The 27,349-nt window shown below is 43.7% G+C and overlaps 1 protein-coding gene and 1 long non-coding RNA gene across 2 annotated transcripts in view; both read right to left on the reverse strand.

Moving 5' to 3' along the window:
- Positions 1 to 5,294: 5,294 nt before the first annotated feature.
- LOC115200647 (uncharacterized) lies at positions 5,295 to 10,940 on the reverse strand. Its single transcript, XR_003879561.1, has 2 exons — positions 6,628 to 10,940; positions 5,295 to 6,575 (listed from the first exon to the last, which is right to left on the reverse strand). It is a non-coding gene; the product is annotated as an uncharacterized LOC115200647 (long non-coding RNA).
- Positions 10,941 to 11,340: 400 nt separating this feature from the next.
- LOC115199683 (PDZ domain-containing protein 2) overlaps positions 11,341 to 27,349 on the reverse strand; it is a 234,912-nt gene continuing 218,903 nt past the window's right edge. The window contains exons 23-26 of the mRNA XM_029761990.1: positions 18,976 to 19,077; positions 18,383 to 18,680; positions 13,887 to 14,024; positions 11,341 to 12,290 (exon numbers count right to left, since the gene is read on the reverse strand). Coding sequence (XP_029617850.1) covers positions 12,124 to 12,290; positions 13,887 to 14,024; positions 18,383 to 18,680; positions 18,976 to 19,077 — 705 coding nt within the window. The 3' untranslated portion in view covers positions 11,341 to 12,123. The remainder of the gene's footprint in view (positions 12,291 to 13,886; positions 14,025 to 18,382; positions 18,681 to 18,975; positions 19,078 to 27,349) is intronic.

Genomic DNA, 27,349 nt, shown 5'->3' on the forward strand with positions numbered 1-27,349 from the left:
CCTCTAACCACTAGGCTACCTGCTGGTTACTAGCCCAACGCTCTAACCACTAGGTTACCTGCTGGTTACTGGCCCAACACTCTAACCACTAGGCTACCTGCTGGTTACTAGTCCAACCCTCTAACCACTAGGCTACCTGCTGGTTACTAGTCCAACGCTCTAACCACTAGGCTACCTGCTGGTTACTAGTCCAACGCTCTAACCACTAGGCTACCTGCCTCTAACCACTAGGCTACCTGCTGGTTACTAGTCCAACGCTCTAACCACTAGGCTACCTGCTGGTTACTAGTCCAACGCTCTAACCACTAGGCTACCTGCCTCTAACCACTAGGCTACCTGCTGGTTACTAGTCCAACGCTCTAACCACTAGGCTACCTGCTGGTTACTAGTCCAACGCTCTAACCACTAGGCTACCTGCTGGTTACTAGTCCAACACTCTAACCACTAGGTTACCTGCAGGTTACTAGTCCAACACTCTAACCACTAGGCTACCTGCTAGTCCAACGCTCTAACCACTAGGCTACCTGCTGGTTACTAGTCCAACACTCTAACCACTAGGCTACCTGCTGGTTACTAGTCCAACGCTCTAACCACTAGGCTACCTGCTGGTTACTAGTCCAACGCTCTAACTACTAGGCTACCTGCTGGTTACTAGTCCAACCCTCTAACCACTAGGCTACCTGCTGGTTACTAGTCCAACGCTCTAACCACTAGGCTACCTGCTGGTTACTAGTCCAACGCTCTAACCACTAGGCTACCTGCTGGTTACTAGTCCAACCCTCTAACCACTAGGCTACCTGCTGGTTACTGGCCCAACGCTCTAACCACTAGGCTACCTGCTGGGTACTAGTCCAACCCTCTAACCACTAGGCTACCTGCTGGTTACCAGTCCAACGCTCTAACCACTAGGCTACCTGCTGGTTACTAGTCCAACACTCTAACCACTAGGCTACCTGCTGGTTACTAGTCCAACGCTCTAACCACTAGGCTACCTGCTGGTTACTAGTCCAACCCTCTAACCACTAGGCTACCTGCTGGTTACTAGTCCAACGCTCTAACCACTAGGCTACCTGCTGGTTACTAGTCCAACGCTCTAACCACTAGGCTACCTGCCTCTAACCACTAGGCGACCTGCCTCTAACCACTAGGCTACCTGCCTCCCCCTGTAGTCCACGGTCATCTCCTTTATCTTTTTCATGTTGTCCTCTCTGGCCTCCTCCCTATATGCTGTCTCATCGTTGTTGGGGATCAGGCATACCACTGCTGTGTTGTCAGCAAACTTAATGATGGTGTTGGAATCATGCTTGGCCACGCAGTCATGGGTGAACAGGGAGGACAGGAGGGGACAAAGCAAGCACCCCTGAGTGGCCTGCATTAAAGAGCCGGCCGCTCTGGATGAGCATTTTCTTGTTTGCTTATGGCCTTTTATACAGCTCATTGAGTGCTGTCTTAGTGCTAGCATCAGTTTGTGGTGGTAAATGGATGGCTACGAAAATACAGATGAAAACTCTCTTGGTAGATAGCGTAGTCTACAGCTTATTATGAGGTACTCTACCTCAGGCGAGCAATACCTCAAGACCTCTTTAATATTAGACATTGTGCATCAGCTGTTATTGACAAATACCCACTCCCACCCCTCGTCTTACCAGACGTAGCTGTTCTGTCCTGCCGAGGCACGGAAAACCCAGCCAACTGAATATTATGCGTGTCGTCGTTCAGCAACGACTAGGTGAAACATAATATATTACAGTATTTAATGTCCCATTGGTAGGATAGTCTCGAGTGGAGAGATCATCCAGTTTATTTTCCAGTGACGGCACGTTGACGGGGATTTGGTTCTTTGTCCAGTTCGAGGTGAGTAATCGCTGTTCTGATTCCAGAAGCTCTTTTTGGTCATAAGAGACGGTAGCAGCAACATTATGTACAAAATAAGTTAAAAACAATGTGAAAAAACAACAGTAAAACAGTTGATTAGGAGCCAGTAAAACGGCAGCCGTCCCCTTCGGCGCCATTATTCATCTCAGTCAAAATGTCTACAGTTAATGATGACAGTACAGTGTTTCATTAACTGGCAGGGGTTCATTCTATAGCTAAAGGACTCTTGATATCTCCAAAAGTGATAAGTATCATTTTTGTCTTAATCTGTTGTTGTCTAGTACTGTCTTTTTGCAAGCTAGCTAGGGTCATCTACTTTAAGTGCTTCCTGTCTTTCCTGTAGCCTACTTGGTGTATGAACTGCTTCCTGTCTTCCCAGTAGTCTACTTGGTGTATGAACTGCTTCCTGTCTTCCCAGTAGTCTACTTGGTGTGTGAACTGCTTCCTGACTTCCCAGTAGTCTACTTGGTGTGTGAACTGCTTCCTGTCTTCCCAGTAGTCTACTTGGTGTGTGAACTGCTTCCTGTCTTCCCAGTAGTCTACTTGGTGTGTAAACTGCCTCCTGTCTTCCCAGTAGTCTACTTGGTGTGTGAACTGCTTCCTGTCTTCCCAGCAGTCTACTTGGTGTGTGAACTGCTTCCTGTCTTCCCAGTAGTCTACTTGGTGTGTGAACTGCTTCCTGTCTTCCCAGTAGTCTACTTGGTGTGTGAACTGCTTCCTGTCTTCCCAGTAGTCTACTTGGTGTGTGAACTGCTTCCTGTCTTCCCAGTAGTCTACTTGGTGTGTGAACTGCTTCCTGTCTTCCCAGTAGTCTACTTGGTGTGTGAACTGCTTCCTGTCTTCCCAGTAGTCTACTTGGTGTGTGAATTGCTTCCTGTCTTCCCAGTAGTCTACTTGGTGTGTGAACTGCTTCCTGTCTTCCCAGTAGTCTACTTGGTGTATGAACTGCTTCCTGTCTTCCCAGTAGCCTACTTGGTGTGTGAACTGCTTCCTGTCTTCCCAGTAGTCTACTTGGTGTGTGAACCGCTTCCTGTCTTCCCAGTAGTCTACTTGGTGTGTGAACTGCTTCCTGTCTTCCCAGAAGTCTACTTGGTGTGTGAACTGCTTCCTGTCTTCCCAGTAGTCTACTTGGTGTGTGAACTGCTTCCTGTCTTCCCAGTAGTCTACTTGGTGTGTGAACTGCTATCTGTCTTCCCAGTAGTCTACTTGGTGTGTGAACTGCTTCCTGTCTTCCCAGTAGTCTACTTGGTGTATGAACTGCTTCCTGTCTTCCCAGTAGTCTACTTGGTGTGTGAACTGCTTCCTGTCTTCCCATTAGTCTACTTGCTGTGTGAACTGCTTCCTGTCTTCCCAGTAGTCTACTTGGTGTGTGAACTGCTTCCTGTCTTCCCAGTAGTCTACTTGGTGTATGAACTGCTTCCTGTCTTCCCAGTAGTCTACTTGGTGTGTGAACTGCTTCCTGTCTTCCCAGTAGTCTACTTGGTGTATGAACTGCTTCCTGTCTTCCCAGTAGTCTACTTGGTGTATGAACTGCTTCCTGTCTTCCCAGTAGTCTACTTGGTGTGTGAACTGCTTCCTGTCTTCCCAGTAGTCTACTTGGTGTGTGAACTGCTTCCTGTCTTCCCAGTAGTCTACTTGGTGTATGAACTGCTTCCTGTCTTCCCAGTAGTCTACTTGGTGTGTGAACTGCTTCCTGTCTTCCCAGTAGTCTACTTGGTGTATGAACTGCTTCCTGTCTTCCCAGTAGTCTACTTGGTGTATGAACTGCTTCCTGTCTTCCCAGTAGTCTACTTGGTGTGTGAACTGCTTCCTGTCTTCCCAGTAGTCTACTTGGTGTGTGAACTTGCAGCTGATTGTTGACACATCAACCAGGATCAAGGGGCAGGGCAATTTGTGATTGTTGTTTTTATAATTAGTAGCTTTTTTGGAGGGGGAGTGGTTTCACCTCTGCAAGGCAATTATAAATTAGTGTTAGTATTTAGTACTGTCTAAATTTAGTCGCAATCTTCTCTCTCTCTCACTACTCTCTCCTCTTCTATCCTATCATCTCTCCCTTTTGCTAAATCCTTCTCGCTCCTGTCTCCTGATTCTGCCTCTTCGACCCTACTCTCCTCCCTTTCTGCATCCTATGACTTGCACTGTACCCTTTCTTCCCAGCTGGCTGGGCCCTCCCCTCCTGCTCCGTGGCCGAGTGACTCATGGGGAGCTTACAGAACAGGGCTGCGGTCAGCTGAGCAAAAATGGAGGAAAACTAATCTTCTGGAGGTCCTATCATCCTTTCACTCCCTCCTCTCTACCTTCTCTTCCTCTGTATCTGCTGCTAAAGCCACTTTCTACCAGTCTAAATGTCAAGCTTCTGCCTCTAAACCTAGGAAACTCTTTTCCACCTTCTCCTCCCTCCTTAATCCTCCATCTCTGCGGTCGACTTTGTCAGCCCCTTTGAAAAGAAGGTTGACGACATCCGCTCCACATTCACTCAGCCTATTGAGTCCACTGGTCCCACTCACACAGAACAACTCAAACATCAAACAAGTGACTCGCTCCTGCCAGTTCATGCTCTACAACAGCCGTAGAGTATCACCTTTCCTCACACAGGAAGTGGTGCGATTCCTAATCCAGGCACTTGCCATACCCAGTCTAGACGACTGCAACTCGCTGTTTTCTGGTTTCCCCGCTTCTACCGTCAAACCCCTGTAATTTATCGAGAACACCACAGCCTACCTGGTGTTCAACCTTCCTAAGCTTTCCCATGTCACCCTGCTCCTCCGCTCACTTCACTGGCTTCCAGTCAAAGCTCGCATTCACTACAAGACCATGGTACTTGCCTACAGAGCAGCAAGAGGAACTGCCCCTCCCTACTTTAAGGCTGTGCTCAAACCCTACACCCCAACCCAAGTACTCCACTCTGCCACCTCTGGTCTCTTGGCCCTCCAATCCCTACTAACTGTCAGTCAATCTGGATTGTATTTTACCTTTATTTAACTAGGCAAATCAGTTAAGAAATTCTTATTTACTAAGACGGTACTACCCCGGCCAAACCCTAAGCCAGACGACGCTCGGCCAATTGTGCGCCATCCTATGGGACTCCCAGTCACGGCCGGTTGTGATACAGCTTGGAATCGAACCAGGGTCTGTAATTACACTTCGAGCACTGAGATGCAGTGCCTTAGACCGCTGCGCTACTCGGGAACCCAAGAGGATAAGAGGATCTGCTAAATAAAATCGGTTTCTAAAGTCCAGGATCATTCTTGGTTAAAATAATGGCTGAATGACGGGCTTACTCTAACAAGTCTTCACTCTCTTGAAATCTACTTCTAGAAAAATAAACTGAGCTTAGAAAAGGTGATTTCAAGGGAAAAAAGACTTGAACTGAAAGTTTTAACAAGTTAATTGAACACATACCTCCAGACAGTGCACAGTTAAAATAGACAATTGAACACGCTTTAATGACACTGAAAATGTGTACATTACTGATTCAGATTTGTACAAAAATATTCCCAAGTACAGATTATTTTTATTATTATTTTTTTTTTTTACAGAAATAACACATCCTAGAAACTATTGTGCCCACTGTCAGGGATTCCCTTAGCTCTGGGCTCATATTCACAAAGCGTCATAGAATATAAATGCTGATCTAAGATCAGATCGATCCTGTCCATATACTGTAATCTTACTTATTATGATGTAAAAGCACACACACACTGATTCTAGATCAGCACTCTTACTGCTTTACGACTACAGGTCCTGGCGCTGTGTGAAAGGTGTCACCGACTAGGATTCGAACCCAGGTCAGCGGTCACAAGACTGTATTAGCCATTTATGAGACACTTCTTAAATAGGGCCTTGATCATAGCACTACAGCAAGGTAAGGCAACCCTACCGCAGGCACTTCATGTTTTGGATTTAACCGACCTAGAAGACCAGGTGGGATGAATTTTAGGCAATTACTGAACTGATCAATTAGCTCAGTTGGTTAGATTTGGCTCGTAGTTGGAACCAAATCCTGCTGTACCTGAGGCCCTGCAGGAACAGGGTTGCCTACCCTGCACTACAGGGACTACTGTTCCCTGCCACACAAAGTGTTATTCTACTTGTTTTCTGTTCAAAATTGCATCCTATTCCCTATATAAATGCACTACTTTTGACCACTCCTGTAAGTGAGCAAATTTGATTTCCTGTGATGTATGTAATATCAAAACCAAACGCCAAAAAAATAAAAAAATTAAATATATACACATGAAAAGAACATGTACAAAGCAGAAGAAAAACCTGAATTGACCAAACGTTTGTTGTAGCTTTTTTGTTAATCATCATTATCAGATAGATATTCAACAGCAGATCGTTTCCTTTAATAAAACAGCATAAAACCAAAGATAGAGCGATTTCAGATATTCTGAGCAATTTCATATTTTTCATCATTGCAGTTAAAATAGCCTGTAAATGTACAAATTCTCCAAATGTATATTGTGCTGCACGATAATGATCTTACGTACACAACTAATCAAAACATACACTGCAATTCAAAATGACAGTTTAAATTCAAACTAAACCAATAGAAAGACGTTCAGTCAGCCTAATTCAAATGTACAGTAACACGAGACAATATTTACAATGAGCGCTCCGAAACAAGAGTTGTGCTTCAGAATGTAAGAGCTGTGGGTATTGTAATACACGGTTTGAACCCTGCCAGATACAGTAACCTACCATACGTGTTACACCTTTAACTGTAAGGCATGTCACATTTACAGTAACATACCATACGTGTTACACCTTTAACCGTAAGACATGTCACATTTACAGTAACATACCATACATGTTACACCTTTAACCGTAAGACATGTCACATTTACAGTAACATACCATACGTGTTACACCTTTAACCGTAAGGCATGTCACATTTACAGTAACATACCATACATGTTACACCTTTAACCGTAAGACATGTCACATTTACAGTAACATACCATACGTGTTACACCTTTAACCGTAAGACATGTCACATTTACAGTAACCTACCATACATGTTACACCTTTAACCGTAAGACATGTCACATTTACAGTAACCTACCATACATGTTACACCTTTAACCGTAAGACATGTCACATTTACAGTAACCTACCATACATGTTACACCTTTAACCGTAAGATATGTCACATTTACAGTAACATACCATACGTGTTACACCTTTAACCGTAAGACATGTCACATTTACAGTAACATACCATACGTGTTACACCTTTAACCGTAAGGCATGTCACATTTACAGTAACATACCATACATGTTACACCTTTAACCGTAAGACATGTCACATTTACAGTAACATACCATACGTGTTACACCTTTAACCGTAAGACATGTCACATTTACAGTAACCTACCATACATGTTACACCTTTAACCGTAAGACATGTCACATTTACAGTAACCTACCATACATGTTACACCTTTAACCGTAAGACATGTCACATTTACAGTAACCTACCATACATGTTACACCTTTAACCGTAAGACATGTCACATTTACAGTAACCTACCATACATGTTACACCTTTAACCGTAAGACATGTCACATTTACAGTAACCTACCATACATGTTACACCTTTAACCGTAAGACATGTCACATTTACAGTAACCTACCATACATGTTACACCTTTAACCGTAAGATATGTCACATTTACAGTAACATACCATACGTGTTACACCTTTAACCGTAAGACATGTCACATTTACAGTAACCTACCATACATGTTACACCTTTAACCGTAAGATATGTCACATTTACAGTAACCTACCATACGTGTTACACCTTTAACCGTAAGACATGTCACATTTACAGTAACCTACCATACATGTTACACCTTTAACCGTAAGACATGTCACATTTACAGTAACCTACCATACATGACATGTCACATGAATGGTGGGACATCAGGATCTGTTGTATTTCAGAGAGAGAACAAAAAAAAAGGAAAACACCTGTGGTTATTCTGTACTGTATATCTTCCAACACCTTTAACAGTAAGACACGTTAAATCAATGGTGTGGAATTTCAGGAGGAAAAATATATGTTATAAATATGGATAAAGTAGAAACTTCAACGCACTCTATACTAAATCATAAAAATTAATCATTCCAATTCATTTCTAAAATGTCTTATTTTCAAATATCAGGTTTAGAGCATTGGATTGGATCCCAATGTTCACACCATGCACGCACATTAAGCACAGTCCAATGCAACTACAGTAGTGTAACGCTGTAGCACTAATCCAACTCAGCTACAGTAGTGTAACGCTGTAGCACTAATCCAACTACAGTAGTGTAACGCTGTAGCACTAATCCAACTCAGCTACAGTAGTGTAACGCTGTAGCACTAATCCAACTACAGTAGTGTAACGCTGTAGCACTAATCCAACTCAGCTACAGTAGTGTAACGCTGTAGCACTAATCCAACTCATCTACAGTAGTGTAACGCTGTAGCACTAATCCAACTCAGCTACAGTAGTGTAACGCTGTAGCACTAATCCAACTACAGTAGTGTAACGCTGTAGCACTAATCCAACTCAGCTACAGTAGTGTAACGCTGTAGCACTAATCCAACTCATCTACAGTAGTGTAACGCTGTAGCACCAATCCAACTACAGTAGTGTAACGCTGTAGCACTAATCCAACTACAGTAGTGTAACGCTGTAGCACTAATCCAACTACAGTAGTGTAACGCTGTAGCACTAATCCAACTCATCTACAGTAGTGTAACGCTGTAGCACTAATCCAACTCATCTACAGTAGTGTAACGCTGTAGCACTAATCCAACTCAGCTACAGTAGTGTAACGCTGTAGCACTAATCCAACTCATCTACAGTAGTGTAACGCTGTAGCACTAATCCAACTACAGTAGTGTAACGCTGTAGCACTAATCCAACTCAGCTACAGTAGTGTAACGCTGTAGCACCAATCCAACTACAGTAGTGTAACGCTGTAGCACTAATCCAACTCAGCTACAGTAGTGTAACGCTGTAGCACTAATCCAACTCATCTACAGTAGTGTAACGCTGTAGCACTAATCCAACTCAGCTACAGTAGTGTAACGCTGTAGCACTAATCCAACTACAGTAGTGTAACGCTGTAGCACTAATCAAACTCATCTACAGTAGTGTAACGCTGTAGCACCAACTCATCTACAGTAGTGTAACGCTGTAGCACTAATCCAACTCAACTACAGTAGTGTAACGCTGTAGCACTAATCCAACTCATCTACAGTAGTGTAACGCTGTAGCACTAATCCAACTCAACTACAGTAGTGTAATGCTGTAGCACTAATCCAACTCATCTACAGTAGTGTAACGCTGTAGCACTAATCCAACTCAACTACAGTAGTGTAACGCTGTAGCACTAATCCAACTCATCTACAGTAGTGTAACGCTGTAGCACTAATCCAACTCTACAGTAGTGTAACGCTGTAGCACTAATCCAACTCATCTACAGTAGTGTAACGCTGTAGCACTAATCCAACTCAACTACAGTAGTGTAACGCTGTAGCACTAATCCAACTCATCTACAGTAGTGTAACGCTGTAGCACTAATCCAACTCTACAGTAGTGTAACGCTGTAGCACTAATCCAACTCAGCTACAGTAGTATAACGCTGTAGCACCAACTCATCTACAGTAGTGTAACGCTGTAGCACCAATCCAACTCAGCTACAGTAGTGTAACGCTGTAGCACTAATCCAACTCAGCTACAGTAGTGTAACGCTGTAGCACTAATCCAACTCATCTACAGTAGTGTAACGCTGTAGCACTAATCCAACTACAGTAGTGTAACGCTGTAGCACTAATCCAACTACAGTAGTGTAACGCTGTAGCACTAATCCAACTCAGCTACAGTAGTGTAACGCTGTAGGACTAATCCAACTCAGCTTTCAAATACAGTTATCTTCCAAGGATGCAGAAAGAGGTGAGTCTCTGACACAGGTACTGTAGGTATCACATTGGGTCAGTGTGAGGATTTAGGTGACAAGATACAGGGTAAACTGACAGACACCTACAGGGTAAACTGACGGATACCTACAGGGTAAACAGACGGATACCTACAGGGTAAACTGACCGATACCTACAGGGTAAACTGACGGATACCTACAGGGTAAACTGACGGATACCTACAGGGTAAACTGACGGATACCTACAGGGTAAACTGACCGATACCTACAGGGTAAACTGACCGATACCTACAGGGTAAACTGACGGATACCTACAGGGTAAACTGACGGATACCTACAGGGTAAACTGACCGATACCTACAGGGTAAACTGACCGATACCTACAGGGTAAACTGACGGATACCTACAGGGTAAACTGACGGATACCTACAGGGTAAACTGACGGATACCTACAGGGTAAACTGACCGATACCTACAGGGTAAACTGACGGATACCTACAGGGTAAACTGACGGATACCTACAGGGTAAACTGACCGATACCTACAGGGTAAACTGACGGATACCTACAGGGTAAACTGACGGATACCTACAGGGTAAACTGACGGATACCTACAGGGTAAACTGACGGATACCTACAGGGTAAACTGACGGATACCTACAGGGTAAACTGACGGATACCTACAGGGTAAACTGACGGATACCTTGACAAAAAAAGGTTGGTTCAAATAAGAGGTAAAGGTTTTAAAGGCAAAGTGACATTTTAATGTTATTCATTAAATAATCACATTTTTAAGAGAGGAAAAAAAACACTTTTTGCTGTAGTGAAGTCTGATTGAGCTGATTGTACACAAGCGGCAGTTGATTAGCATTACCTAGCCAGTTAGCATCGATGCTAACATAAAACCCAAAACAACAGTCCTTTGATTATTATTATTTTTGCATGTTTGATATGATTCTATACGAGCAAGAGGTCGTAACCAAAGCATGGTTGTCTTATTCTGAAATCCAGAGTAAAACTATAAACAACAGCACTTATACTAGAATACTACAATGAGTGGACAAAACATTAGGAACACCGGCTCTTTCCATGACATAGACTGACGAGGTGAATCCAGATGAAAACTATGATCCTTATTGATGTCACTTATTAAATCCACTTCAATCAGTGTAGATGAAGGGGAAGAGACAGGTTAAAGAAGGACTTTTTAAGCCTTTGAGACATGGATTGTGTATGTGTGCCATTCAGGCAAGACAAAAGATTTAAGTGCCTTTGAACAGGGTATGGTAGTAGGTGCCAGGTGCACCGGTTTGTGTCAAGAACTGCAACGCTGCTGGGTTTTTCACCCTCAACAGTTTCCCGTGTGTATCAAGAATGGTCTACCACCCAATGGACATCCAGCCAACTTCACACAACTGTGGGAAGCATTGGAGTCAACGTGGGCCAGCGTCCCTGTGGAAATGCTTTCAACACCTTGTAGAGATATTCCAAGATGCCACCATAAAGACACTCTCTTTTCCTCCTGTATAAACCACTATAATAGTCTAATATCCTCCTGTATAAAACACTATAATAGCCTCTCGTCCTCCTGTATAAGACACTATAATAGCCTCTCGTCCTCCTGTATAAAACACTATAATAGCCTCTTTTCCTCCTGTATAAAACACTATAATAGTCTATTATCCTCCTGTATAAACCACAATAATAGCCTCTCGTCCTCCTGTATAAAACACTATAATAGCCTCTTTTCCTCCTGTATAAAACACTATAATAGTCTATTATCCTCCTGTATAAACCCCTATAATAGTCTATTATCCTCCTGTATAAACCCCTATAATAGTCTATTATCCTCCTGTATAAACCCCTATAATAGTCTATTATCCTCCTGTATAAACCCCTATAATAGCTTCTTGTCCTCCTGTATAAAACACTATTATAGTATCTTGTCCTCCTGTATGAAACACCAAAATAAAATAAAAAAAACGCTTCATCCTCCACGATCTGGTTTTGACACTCTATTTGACTTTCCGGACCGAATTGCAGTCTGCTTAACAAAATAACCACTTTGCAATGTCTGTCCAACATGGCTGTCCGTTTCATCAGAATATGTCATAATAATAACATTTAATAGTTATAACAATAACATTTCAGCCATCGTAGCTATATGTATAGTTCTCTGAGATATGTCTGTTGTATGTCTGTCATACAAAAGTCCTGGAATTATACAATATGTCACCTCAAGCTGACACACGTGTTCTACGAGGTGCGCCTGGTTCTTCATGTTAGTTCTATGTGTCTGTTGTATGTCTGTCATACAGAGGTCCGTGGTTTCCTGATGACAAGCTGCACGGGGCCTTCGCTGACGGCCTTGATGATGTTCCAGGCGTCGTAATGCATGAGGCCCTGCAGCGAGCGTCCGTTGACCTCCAGTACCTCGTCTCCCACGTCCACCACCCTCGACAGCTCCGCAGCACCACCTAGAGGAGGTTGGGTTCATTATGATCAGACGTTATAATGGGTCATAAATGGTCATGACAAGTATTACAACGCATTATAACTGTATCATAATGCATTATAACTGTATCATAATGCGTTATAACTGTATCATAATGCATTAGAACTGTATCATAATGCATTATAACTATCATAATGCATTATAACTGTATCATAATGTGTTAGAACTGTATCGTAATGCATTAGAACTGTATCATAATGCATTATACCTGTATCATAACGCATTATAACTGTATCGTAATGCATTAGAACTGTATCATAATGCATTAGAACTGTATCATAATGCATTAGAACTGTATCATAATGCATTATACCTGTATCATAATGCATTATAACTGTATCATAATGCGTTAGAACTGTATCATAATGCGTTAGAACTGTATCAAAATGCGTTAGAACTGTATCGTAATGCATTATAACTGTATCATAATGCATTAGAACTATATCATAATGCATTAGAACTGTATCATAATGCATTAGCACTGTATCATAATGCATTATAACTGTATCATAATGCGTTAGAACTGTATCGTAATGCATTAGAACTGTATCGTAATGCATTAGAACTGTATCATAATGCGTTAGAACTGTATCGTAATGCATTATAACTGTATCATAATGCATTAGAACTGTATCATAATGCATTATAACTGTATCATAATGCATTAGAACTGTATCATAATGCATTGTAACTGTATCATAATGCATTATAACTGTATGATAATGCATTAGAACTGTATCATAATGCATTAGAACTGTATCATAATGCATTAGAACTGTATGATAATGCATTATAACTGTATCATAATGCGTTAGAACTGTATCATAATGCATTATAACTGTATCATAATGCATTATAACTGTATGATAATGCATTAGAACTGTATCATAATGCATTAGAACTGTATCATAATGCATTATAACTGTATGATAATGCATTATAACTGTATCATAATGCGTTAGAACTGTATGATAATGCATTATAACTGTATCATAATGCATTATAACTGTATCATAATGCAGTAGAACTATCATAATGCATTATACCTGTATGATAATGCATTAGAACTGTATCATAATGCATTATAACTGTATCATAATGCCTGATACCTGCGTACTTAAATGTTGGATCTATGAAACCTTGTTGTAATAGATAGTGTGGGATTCTGAAAGCTCTCTTCCGCCATGGCAACTCTCCCCTACATGTAACCCCATCCAGATGTCTACGCAGGCTCTCTTTCCTCTTCTCTCTTCTCTTCACCCCTCCTCTCCTCATTGGAAAGTCTGTACTGACAGACAAACTCACTGACCGTGTCTGTTTTGACTGCCATGCTGGGGAAATGCCCCCTCTGGTGGCCATAGGCTGACACTGACATGCCACCATAGGTATAGAGACCAAGGTATTGGGTGTGTGTGTGTGTATACTTACGTTCCTGCGTGTGCGTGCCTTTGTGTGTGTGTGTGTGTGTGTGTGTGTGTGTGTGTGTGTGTGTGTGTGTGTGTGTGTGTGTGTGTGTGTGTGTGTGTGTGTGTGTGTGTGTGAATGTGTGTTGGCTGACCTTTGAAGACTCGTTTAACGTTGAGGGGTAGGTCTCCGTGTGCCGAGGCTTTGCCCCCCTCCAGACTGAAGCCCAGACCAGCTGACGTCTTCAGCAGCTCCACCCTCAGAGCCCCGTCAGGACCCACCTCCACCACTACTGGAACACACAGAGGCACAGTGAGCACCCAGTCCCGCAGGAGTCATGTCAGCTCTATACAAATAGCGCTTTGGTTTTAGGAACTGAAGTGAGGTTATGAAACAAAAAACGGTTAATGAGAACATGAGCTTTGGTTAACGTCTCTATCAAACATGGTTATTGATACACTATTATACAACGGGTGGGTCTAATGCTGAATGCTGATTGGTTAACATCTCTATCAAACAAAATGGCAGAGAAGTTCATAATTTTTCTTTTTGCAGGACAACTGTCCTCTAAATCAAATCAAATCGAAGTTTATTGGTCACGTATATAGATTTACGGATGTTATCTCAGGCGCAGCGTAATGCTTGTGTTTCTAGCTCCAACAGTGCAGTAATAGCTAGCAATACAAAACAATACACACATAATCCATAAAGTAAAAATAAAGAATTTAAGAAATATCAGAACAGGCAATGTCAAAGTCCGGAATAGAGTGCATTCAGAAAGTATTCAGACCCCTTGACTTTTTCCACATTTTGTTACATTACAGCCTTATTCTAAAATGGATGACTTTATTTATGCTCAGCAATCTACAAACAATACCCAATAACGACAAAGCGAAAACAGGTTTTCATTTTTTTTAGCAAATTTGCTGAGACACAAAATTGAGCTCAGGTGCATCCTGTCTCCATTGATCAACCTTGAGATGCTTCTACAACTTGATTGGAGTCCACCTGTGGTAAATTCAATTGGCTGGACATGATTTGGAAAGGCTCACACCTGTCTATATAAGGTCTCACAGTTGGCAGCACACGTCAGAGCAAAAACCAAAGGTCAATGAGGTCAAAGGAATTGTCCGTAGAGCTCCGAGACGGGATTGTGTTGAGGCACAGATCTGGGGAAGGGTACCAAAACATTTCTGCAGCATTGAAGGTCCCCAAGAACACAGTGGCCTCCATGATTCTTAAATGGAAGGAGTTTGGAACCACCAAGACTCCCTAGAGCTGCCCCCTGGCCAAATTGAGCAATCGGGGGAGAAGGACCTTGGTCCTTGACCAAGAACCCAATAGTCACTCTGACAGAGCTCTACAGTTCCTCTGTGGAGATTGGAGAACCTTCCAGAAGGACAACCATTTTCGCAGCACTCCACCAATCAGGCCTTTATGGTAGAATGGCCAGACGGAAGCCACTCCTCAGTAAAAGGCACATGACAGCCTGCTTGGAGTTTGCCAAAAAGCACCTAAAGGACTCTCAGACCATGAGAAACAAGATTCTCTGGTCTGATGACACCAAGATTGAACTCTTTGGCCTGAATGCCAAGCGTCACATGGTGATGGCAGCATCATGCTGTGGGGATGTTTTTCAGAGGTAGGGATTTGGAGACTAGTCAGGATCGAGGGAAAGATGAACAGAGCAGAGTACAGAGTGATCCAGAGCGCCCAGGACCTCAGACTGGGGCAAAGGTTCACTTTCCAACAAGACAATGACCCTAAGTACACAGCCAAAACAACGCAGGCCTGGCTTCGGGACAAGTCTCTGAATGTCCTTGAATGGCCCAGCCAGAGACCGGACTTGAATCCAATCTAACAACTCTGGAGAGACCTGAAAATAGCTGTGCAGCGACGCTCCCCATCGAACCCGACAGAGCTTGAGTAGATCTGCAGAGAAGAATGGTAGAAACTTCCCAAATACAGGTGTGCCAAGCTTGTAGCGTCATACTGTAATTGCTGCCGAAGGTGCTTAAAAAATGTTCTGAGTAAAGGGTCTGAATACTTACAGTTGAAGTCGGAAGTTTACATACACTTTAGCCAAATACATTTAAACTCAGTTTTTCACAGTTCCTGACATTTAATCCGAGTAAAAATACCCTGTCTTAGGTCAGTTAGGATCACCACTTTATTTTAAGAATGTCAAATGCCAGAATAATAGTAGAGAGAATGATTTTTTTTCAGCTTTTATTTCTTTCATCACATTCCCAGTGGGTCAGAAGTTTACATACACTCAATTAGTATTTGGTAGCATTGCCTTTAAATTGTTTAACTTGGGTTAAACGTTTCGGGTAGCCTTCCACAAGCTTCCCACAATAAGCTGGGAATATTCTGGCCCATTCCTCCTGAAAAAGCTGGTGTAACTGAGTCAGGTTTGTAGGCCTCCTTGCTTTATCAGTTCTGCCCACAAATGTTCTATAGGATTGAGGTCAGGGCTTTATGATTGCCACTCCAATACCTTGACTTTGTTGTCCTTAAGCCATTTTGACACAACTTTGGAAGTATGCTTGTCCATTTGGAAGACATATTTGCGGCCAAGCTTTAACTTCCTGACTGATGTCTTGAGATGTTCCTTCAATATATCCACATCATTTTCCCTCCACATGATGCCATCTATTTTGTGAAGTGCACCAGTCCCTCCTGCAGCAAAGCACCCCCACAACATGATGCTGCCACCCCCGTGCTTCACGGTTGGGATGGTGTTCTTCGGCTTGCAAGCCTCCCCCTTTTTCCTCCAAACATAACAATGGTCATTATGGCCAAACAGTTCTATTTTTGTTTCATCAGACCAGAGGACATTTCTCCAAAAAGTACGATCTTTGTCCCCATGTGCAGTTGCAAACCTTAGTCTGGCTTTTTTATGCCGGTTTTGGAGCAGTGGCTTCTTCCTTGCTGAACGGCCTTTCAGGTTATGACGATATAGGACTCGTTTTACTGTGGATATAGATACTTTTGTACCTGTTTCCTCCAGCATCTCCACAAGGTCCTTTGCTGTTGTTCTGGGATTGATTTTCACTTTTGTCACCAAAGCACGCTCATTTCTAGGAGACAGAACGCATCTCCTTCCTGAGCGGTATGACGGCTGCGTGGTCCCATGGTGTTTATCCTTGCGTACTATTGTTTGTACAGATGAATGTGGTACCTTCAGGCGTTTGGAAATTGCTCCCAAGGATGAACCAGACTTGTGGGGGTCTACAATTTTTTTCTGAGGTCTTGGCTGATTTCTTTTGATTTTCCCATGATGTCAAGCAAAGAGGCACTGAGTGTCCTAACCGACTTGCCAAAATTATAGTTTGTTAATAATACATTTGTGGAGTATGTAAATGTGATATTTAATTTTTCTATTTTTAATAAATTAGCTAACAAACCTGCTTTTGCTTTGTTATTATGGACTATTGCTATTGTGTGTAGATTGATGATGAAAAAAAAACAATTTAATACATTTTAGAATAAGGCTGTAATGTAACAAAATGTGGGTCTGAATGCACTGTATATGATGGTGGGTATAGACCATATGCGTAGTGTACAGCAGTAGTTATATAGGATGAGCCATAACTAGAATACAGTATATACATATGAAGTGGGTAAAACCTTATTTAAACATTGTTAAAGAGACCAGTGTTAATGACTATGTACACAGGGCAGCAGGGTAGAGTACTGGTTGGTAGCCGGCTAGTAACAGTAACTAAGGTTCAGGGCAGGGTACCGGGTGGAGGCTGGCTAGTAACAGTCACTAAAGTTCAGGGCAGGGTACTGGGGGAGGCTAGTAACAGTAACTAAGGTTCAGGGCAGGGTACTGGGTGGAGGCAGGCTAGTAACAGTAACTAAGGGGCAGGGTACTGGGTGGAGACTGGCTAGTAACAGTCACTAAGGGGCAGGGTACTGGGTGGAGGCAGGCTAGTAACAGTCACTAAGGTTCAGGGCAGGGTACTGGGTGGAGGCCGGCTAGTAACAGTCACTAAGGTTCAGGGCAGGGTACTGGGTGGAGGCTGGCTAGTAACAGTCACTAAGGTTCAGGGCAGGGTACTGGGTGGAGGCCGACTAGTAACAGTCACTAAGGTTCAGGGCAGGGTACTGGGTGGAGGCCGGCTAGTAACAGTCACTAAGGTTCAGGGCAGGGTACTGGGTGGAGGCTGGCTAGTAACAGTCACTAAGGTTCAGGGCAGGGTACTGGGTGGAGGCTGGCTAGTGATGGCTGTTTAACAGTCTGATGGCCTGGAGATAGAAGCTGTTTCTCAGTCTCACACACCTGGCAACCCTCATTACACACACCTGGCAACCCTCATTACACACACCTGGCAACCATCATTACACCATCTGGCAACCATCATTACACACACCTGGCAACCCTCATTACGCACAACTGGCAACCCTCATTAAATTCTAAAACGGAATTGTGGAAAATATAATGTTATGAGCCAACCCTTAAGAGTTGTTTATTAACCATTATTTTACCTGTTATATTGACAGAAAAACACATCTCTTGTACACCAAGGACTCAGGGAAGAGTTGCAGGGTATAGGAGAAGAATGTGCCTATTTGAAAGCTACAAAACAAATGTGTAGATCACTCCGGCTTTACAGTATGTTAATGTTTCCTAACCTGTACCTCCAAGTCCCATAACAGATCTAGTTGTCTCGGGCCTGTTCTCTCTGCAGCCCAGGGAGTAGCTTCTTCCGGTGTGGTGGGACAGGTCATGTTGTCTCGGGGACATCTGTCCTTCACTGTCCTTCCCCTTGCGAATAACCACCAGGGCCTGACTGGATAGTCTAGCCTGGTGGAGACAGGACACGGCTTCTACGTGGGACATCCCCTCCAAGCTGCTGCCGTTGATAGACAGGACACTGTCCCCCCGCTGAATGGTACCTTCCAGGCTGGCCACGCCTTTAGAGAACACCCGATGGACCTGCCCCAAACCAAACCGAGGAAAGTGGGAGAGTTAAGAAGTAAAGTTGAATCCCAAATCAACTCCTAACCCCTACACACTAGGCACTCCAATCTATCTCAAGGGATTGGATTGGTGGTAAGTGGAGTGGGTGAATAAAGAATTGTTCAACATTGAATAGAGACAAAAACAGTTGTTTACTCTAGGTTTCTCATTACCTACTCCATATCTTTCATGACACATTTTCAAATTAAAAAAAAATTATATATTTTTTATTAAAACATGTACTGTACTACTGTTATACTACTGTACTTACAGTTATGGACTTCTGCTCAAGGTCCATTCCACCAGCGATGCTGAAACCAAGTCCAGATCCCTCTTCTTTAGAGAAGACTACAAAGTGGGTATCATCTTTATCCTAGGTGGGGTGGGGGACGGACCAGAAACAACACACACACAACGTGAATCTTTCAAGACAAGGATGAAAATACTTCCAACAATGTGTCAGACATTATATCCCTGACACTCCTCTCCTCTAGCCTGGTTACACATCTGCTAGTGCTGTCTTAACAACTCATATGGTCAATGTCACGCCAAATGCCGTTGGGAAGAGGGCACAAACAGATGTAGGACAAAGCTACCTTTCCTCAACCTAACATCTGATGTGTTTAGTTATTTGTGCTATTGCGTTCATTTCCCAGAAGGCATCCTTTATTATTCAAACTCATCCCCTGTTAACCCTGATCCCCTTAACTACCTGATCCCCTAAACTACCTGATCCCCTAAACTACCTGATCCCCTGGACTACCTGATCCCCTGAACTACCTGATCCCCTAAACTACCTGATCCCCTGGACTACCTGATCCCCTGGACTACCTGATCCCCTGTTTACCCTGAACTACCTGATCCCCTGGACTATCTGATCCCCTGGACTATCTGATCCCCTGTTTACCCTAAACTACCTGATCCCCTTGGACTACCTGATCCCCTAAACTACCTGATCCCCTGGTCTACCTGATCCCCTGTTTACCCTGAACTACCTGATCCCCTGGACTACCTGATCCCCTGGACTACCTGATACCCTGAACTACCTGATCCCCTGAACTACCTTATCCCCTGAACTACCTGATCCCCTGGACTATCTGATCCCCTGTTTACCCTGAACTACCTGATCCCCTGGACTACCGGATCCCCTGTTTACCCTGAACTACCTGATCCCCTGTTTACCCTGAACTACGGAACCCTGACCTGTTCACCGGACGTGCTTGTTGCACCCTCGACAACTACAATGATTATTATTATTTGACCATGCTGGTCATTTATGAACATTTTAACATCTTGACCATGTTCTGTTATAATATCCACCCGGCACAGCCAGAAGAGGACTGGCCACCCCTCATAGCCTGGTTCCTCTCTAGGTTTCTTCCTAGAGAGTTTTTGGCCTTTCTAGGGAGTTTTTCCTAGGGAGTTTTTCCTAGCCACCGTGCCTCTTTCACATGCATTGCTTGCTGTTTGGGGTTTTAGGCTGGGTTTCTGTACAGCACTTTGAGATTTCAGCTGATATACGAAGGGCTATATAAATAAATTTGATTTGAACTACCTGATCCCCTGGACTACCTAATCCCCTGTTTACCCTGAACTACCTGATCCCCTGGACTATCTGATCTCCTGTTTACCCTAAACTACCTGATCCCCTGGACTATCTGATCTCCTGTTTACCCTAAACTACCTGATCCCCTGGACTACCTGATCCCCTGGACTACCTGATCCCCTGGACTACCTGATCCCCTGAACTACCTGATCCCCTGGACTACCTAATCCCCTGTTTACCCTGAACTACCTGATCCCCTGGACTATCTGATCCCCTGTTTACGCTAAACTACCTGATCCCCTGGACTACCTGACCCCCTGGACTACCTGATCCCCTGTTTACCCTGAACTACCTGATCCCCTGGACTACCTGATCCCCTGGACTACCCGATCCCCTGGACTACCTGATCCCCTGTTTACCCTGAACTACCCGATCCCCTGGACTATCTGATCCCCTGTTTACCCTAAACTACTTGATCCCCTGAACTACCTGATCCCCTGGACTACCTGATCCCCTGGACTACCTGATCCCCTGAACTACCTGATCCCCTGGACTACCTGATCCCCTGGACTACCTGATCCCCTGGACTACCTGATCCCCTGAACCTGACAACCTGGTGTTCTTAGACACTCCACTGAGAAGCACTCCGTCCCACACCCGCAACCCTCCGATATGTTTCACTAATGGAGCCAACAGATGCAGCTACAGACAGACATCTCTGGTTACCTCAGAGAGTGACTTGGCTTCCTTCAGCAGGGCCAACGTGTGTGTGTGTGTGTGTGTGTGTGTGTGTGTGTGTGTGTGTGTGTGTGTGTGTGTGTGTGTGTGTGTGTGTGTGTGTGTGTGTGTGTGTGTGTGTGTGTTAGTGCTGAGAGATAAAAAAGAAATAACATTTTGGGGGATAACCTTTTTCAGTATCCAATTGTTAGTTAGTCTTGTCCCATCACTGCAACTCCCGTACGGACTCATGAGAGGCGAAGGTCGAGAGCCGTGCGTCCTCCGAAACACAACCCCAACCAAGCCGCACTGCTTCTTGACACAACGCCTGCTTAACCCGGAAGCCAGCCACACCAATGTGTCGGAGGAAACACTGTACACCTGGCAACCGTGTCAGCTTGCAGTGTGTCCGGCCCGCCACAGGAGTCGCTAGTGCGCGATGGGACAGGAACATCCCTGCCGCCCAAACCCTCCCTTAACCCGGACGACGCTGGGCCAATTGTGCACCGCTCCATGGGTCTCCCGGTCGCGGCCGGCTGCGACAGAGCCTGGACTCAAACCAGGATTTCTAGTGACACAGCTAGCACTGAGATGCAATGTATTAGACCACTGGGCCACTCAGGAGGCAAGGGGGGATTATTAAACAACTCATTCCATTTAGTTACGTTTTTTTGGTGAGTTCTAGAGAGAAATCAAATCATTCACAATAGAAATAAGGTCATAGTAGTTTTCATTAGGCAAATACTCAACCTAGTTCAGTGCAGAAAACGTGGTAATTAACTACAGTGACCATAATCCATTGCACTTGTTCATTAACGGCACAGGACAGAAGCGGATACACACAGACCACATGAGAGAGGAATCAACACAACACAAGAGAGGGATAGAGACAGTTTATGAGGTAGCTACTAAAACGATTTGGTCATAACGTTACATGGTTGTCTGGCTGGCTGGCTGCTACTGCCTCAGCAGAGATGAGATGACGACTTTAAGGAATGAAATAATGAAGTAATATACCCAACTGAAATATTTTATTAAAGTAATATCAATAAATTATGGACACGCCCTCACAGAAATCGGCTTTCCGCATCTGCAGTGGAAGGTGGCAGAGCTACAGCGGTGTTTGTCAGGCCAGAGGACATCCCAAAAATCTGTCTTTCATGACAACGTTTTGCTCTAAGTGTCACGGGACTTGTCCGAAGGTAACCCAGGACCGGGCTGAAAAATGAATGTAAGTGAATGGGCCATTTCCACAACAAAGGTATAGGGATACGTCCACTGTAAATGTAATCCTTGGTATGACCATTTTAAAACAATTCCATATGACCATCTTAAAACAATTCCATATGGCCGTCTTAAAACAATTACATATGGCCATCTTAAAACAATTCCAAATGGCCATCTTAAAACAATTCCATATGGCCATATTAAAACAATTCCATATGGCCATCTTAAAACAATTCCATATGACCATCTTAAAACAATTCCATATGTTAGCTTAGTAGAAACCCAGCCCCGTAGACCTTAGGCGGGTAATAAGTGGATAAGGCAGTCACTACCTTATTAATGAAGTGTGGTGAGTAGTTGAATCAAAGAGAGAGAAAGACAATAGTTAAAACAGTTTTGAACAAATACACCCCGCCACATTGGGTAGCACAGAGCAACACTATTAAGGGGCATAGCACTAATAATGGCGCTGACTAGGGAAATGTACCCGCTGTTCTTAGTGCCAGTCTGCACGTTCAAACTAAAACAATGTAACTAATAATGGCATCTTTTATGCTTTCGTGAATAAAATAATGATAAAAATACTCTTTCAAAACGCCAATGTTTATTTAGTTATGGATCCATAGCGAATTACTATTGGAATAAATATCAATGAATGACAGAAATACTGGAACAAAGTTGTCTAATGAAAGTGAACAAATTGTTGCTTACTGGAAAATACTCTTTCAAACACACACAGTCACGTTGTACAGCGCCATTATGGCTATTAACAGGTAGCTGGACAATAGACTTGCCTAGAAGGAGGGTTGGGGGAGAATTCTATCGTCAAATGTATTTCTTATTTAGGTTGGCTGTATCAAAACCGGCCGTGATTGGTTGCAATTTCAGTTTAATCCACCAGAAAAGACAAAACAACTAATACAACAGAAATTATTATTATTATTATTATGTATCACATCCGACCGTGATTGGGAGTCCCATAGAGCGGCGCACAATGGACCCAGCGTTTCTCTCTAAAACCAGAAATAAATGTTTTGGCCTTTATTCAGATTACAATTGCTCACTTTCATTTAAAAAAAATCTATAAAAATAACCTAAAAAATATCGTTATATATTATCAAGTTGATGGCACAGTCATATAGCGGCACTTACATAAGCTGAGTGACTCACTCATTCATGGCTTTGGATCAAAATAAACAAGTACCAACATTATTTCTGATAGTCTTTAATAAAGAAATGTTTTGGTTATCCTGACCTGGACACCATATACAGTATTATTATAGCCCATTACGGGCTGTTAGCAGGACAATATACCTTTACCAACACCTCTCTGTATTTTGATACTTTGTGGATGGGGCCTCCCCAGTGGATGGGGGCTCCCCAGAGGATGGGGCCTCCCCAGTGGATGGGGCCTCCCCAGTGGATGGGGGCTCCCCAGTGGATGGGGCCTCCCCAGAGGATGGGGCCTCCCCAGAGGATGGGGCCTCCCCAGTGGATGGGGCCTCCCCAGAGGATGGGGGCTCCCCAGTGGATGGGGCCTCCCCTCCCCAGTGGATGGGGCCTCCCCTCCCCAGTGGATGGGGCCTCCCCAGTGGCGCAGCTGTCTAAGTCACCGCAATGCAAAATGCGTTGCTACAGATACCCGTGCCGGACGCCACCGGGAGACCCATGAGGTGGCTTTTGGTTTTAATTTAGAATCCTCTATATGTAATTATTGGTGGAGAGTCACGTCATATTTTTCGATATAATATAGGTCTACTGTAGGCGACATGAGTCTCACCAGTGTTGAGTAATGTGCTGTTAAAAGTGGTGCAGGTCTTATTTATTAATTTGTTTTTGATACTGTCGCAAAGCTAACTAAAAAGCAGCATTCCCCAAGAGAGGATGGCTTTCACTTCAGCAGTAATAAATTCATGAACATCTTTGAGGAAAAGATCATGATCATTAGAAAGCAAATTACGGACTCCTCTTTAAATCTGAGTATTCCTCTAAAGCTCAGTTGTCCTGAGTCTGCACAACTCTGCCAGGACCTAGGATCAAGGGAGATACTCAAGTGTTTTAGTTCTATATCTCTTGGCACAATGATGAAAATAATCATGGCCTCTAAACCTTCAAGCTGCATACTGGACCCTATTCCAACTAAACTACTGAAAGAGCTGCTTCCTGTGCTTGGCCCTCCTATGTTCAACATAATAAACGGCTCTCTATCCACCGGATGTGTACCAAACTCCCTAAAAGTGGCAGTAATAAAGCCTCTCTTGAAAAAGCCAAACCTTGACCCAGAAAATATAAAAAACTATCGGCCTATATCGAATCTCCCATTCCTCTCAAATATTTTACAAAAAGCTGTTGTGCAGCAACTCACTGCCTTCCTGAAGACAAACAATGTATACGAAATGCTTCAGTATGGTTTTAGACCCCATCACAGCACTGAGACTGCACTTGTGAAGGTGGTAAATGACCTTTTAATGGCGTCAGACTGAGGCTCTGCATCTGTCCTCGTGCTCCTAGACCTTAGTGCTGCTTTTGATACCATCAATCACCACATTCTTTTGGAGAGATTGGAAACCCAAATTGGTCTACACGGACAAGTTCTGGCCTGGTTTAGATCTTATCTGTCGGAAAGATATCATTTTGTCTCTGTGGATGGTTTGTCCTCTGACAAATCAACTGTAAATTTCGGTGTTCCTCAAGGTTCTGTTTTAGGACCACTATTGTTTTCACTATATATTTTACCTCTTGGGGATGTCATTCGGAAACATAATGTTAACTTTCACTGCTATGCAGATGAAACACAGCTGTACATTTCGATGAAACATGGTGAAGCCCCAAAATTGCCCTCACTGGAAGCCTGTGTTTCAGACATAATGAAGTGGATGGCTGCAAACTTTCTACTTTTAAACTTGGACAAAACAGAGATGCTTGTTCTAGGTCCCAAGAAAAAAAGAGATCTTCTGTTGAATCTGACAATTCATCTCGACTGTCTCAAATAAACTGTGAAGGACCTCAGCGTTACTCTGGACCCTGATCTCTCTTTTGACGAACATATCAAGACTGTTTCAAGGACAGCTATTTTCCATCTACGTAACATTGCAAAAATCAGAAACTTTCTGTCCAAAAATGATGCAGAAAAATTAATCCATACTTTTGTTACTTCTAGGTTAGACTACTGCAATGCTCTACTTTCCGGCTACCCGGATAAAGCACTAAATAAACGTCAGTTAGTGCTAAATACGGCTGCTAGAATCCTGACTAGAACCAAAAAATGTGATCATATTACTCCAGTGCTAGCCTCTCTACACTTGCTTCCTGTTAAGGCAAGGGCTGATTTCAAGGTTTTACTACAAACCTACAAAGCATTACATGGGCTTGCTCCTACCTATCTTTCCGATTTGGTCCTGCCGTACATACCTACATGTACGCTATGGTCACAAGACACAGGCCTCCTAATTGTCCCTAGAATTTCTAAGCAAACAGCTGGAGGCAGGGCTTTCTCCTATAGAGCTCCATTTTTATGGAATGGTCTGCCTACCCATGTGAGAAACGCAGACTCGGTCTCAACCTTTAAGTCTTTAGGTCCTATGATTGAGTGTAGTCTGGCCCAGGAGTGTGAAGGTGAACGGAAAGGCACTGGAGCAACGAACCACCCTTGCTGTCTCTGCCTGGCCGGGTTCCCCTCTCTCCACTGGGATTCTCTGCCTCTAACCCTATTACAGGGGCTGAGTCACTGGCCTACTGGTGCTCCTCCATGCCGTCCCTAGGAGGGGTGCGTCACTTGAGTGGGTTGAGTCACTGACATGGTCTTCCTGTCTGGGTTGGCGCCCCCCCTTGGGTTGTGCCGTGGCGGAGATCTTTGTGGGCTATACTCGGCCTTGTCTCAGGATGGTAAGTTGGATGGTAAGTGGGGGCTGTGCTTTGGTAAAGTGGGTGGGGTTATATCCTGCCTGTTTGGCCCTGTCCGGGGGTATCATCAGATAGGGCCACAGTAGTTTATGTGTCGGGGGGCTAGGGTCAGTCTGTTATATCTCCTGTATTTCTCCCGTCTTATCCGGTGTCCTGTGTTAATTTAAGTATGCTCTCTCTAATTCTCTCTCTCTATCTTTCTTTCTCTCTCTCGGAGGACCTGAGCCCTAGGACCATGCCTCAGGACTACCTGGCATGATGACTCCTTGCTGTCCCCAGTCCACCTGGCCGTGCTGACCTGTTGCACCCTCGACAACCACTGTGATTACTATTATTTGACCATGCTGGTCATTTAAGAACATTTGAACATGTTCTGTTATAATCTCCACCCGGCACAGCCAGAAGAGGACTAGCCACTGTGCTTCTACAACTGCATTGCTTGCTGTTTGGGGTTTTAGGCTGGGTTTCTGTACAGCACTTTGAGATATCAGCTGATGTAAGAAGAGCTATATAAATACATTAGATTTTTTTATTTTACTAGGCAAGTCAGTTAAGAACAAATTCTTATTTTCAATGACGGCCTAGGAACAGTCTGCCCCTGAACTGCCTTGTTCAGGGGCAGAACAACAGACTTGTACCTTGTCAGCTCGGGATTCGATCTTGCAACCTTTCGGTTACTAGTCCAACGCTCTAACCACTAGGCTACTCTGCCGCCCCAAAGAGCATATTGAAGTTAGAAGCAATAGGATTTGAAGCAAAAGATTTGAAGAAAAAGCCTACAACTATTTTAGCACCGTTTCGCGCTGCTCTGAGACAATCATGGGGACTGGTCTTGACAAATCAATGAGATTTTTTTATTTTCTACAGCCTACTCCTTCCTCCCCGTCGGGGAATTGAACCCCAGTTTCCCACGTGCCCGCACGACACGGGGAATCTTTGGCGAAATAGCCAAGTACTGTAGCCTACTCCTGACCGTCACGTTGTACAGCGCCATATTTTATCCTAACAGAATCCCAGAGGGTTTTTCGTTGTTCTTGGAATAGAAACACCATAATATTAGTCAAATGAATTAAGCAAAATTTCTTAAAATCAGTCCCATATACTATGTTCTTACAAAAAAAGGTTTTAAATTCTCTAGTACAGCCACTATTGAAGGCTATCAAATGCTTCTCAAAGATGCCCTCTGGTGGTCAAACTAGCAATAACTGGCATTAATGGTACCGGTGGTTGGCACTTAAATAATGTGCCATAG

This window comes from Salmo trutta, chromosome 9 (assembly GCF_901001165.1).
Source record: "Salmo trutta chromosome 9, fSalTru1.1, whole genome shotgun sequence".
In the NCBI taxonomy this organism is placed as follows: domain Eukaryota; kingdom Metazoa; phylum Chordata; class Actinopteri; order Salmoniformes; family Salmonidae; genus Salmo; species Salmo trutta.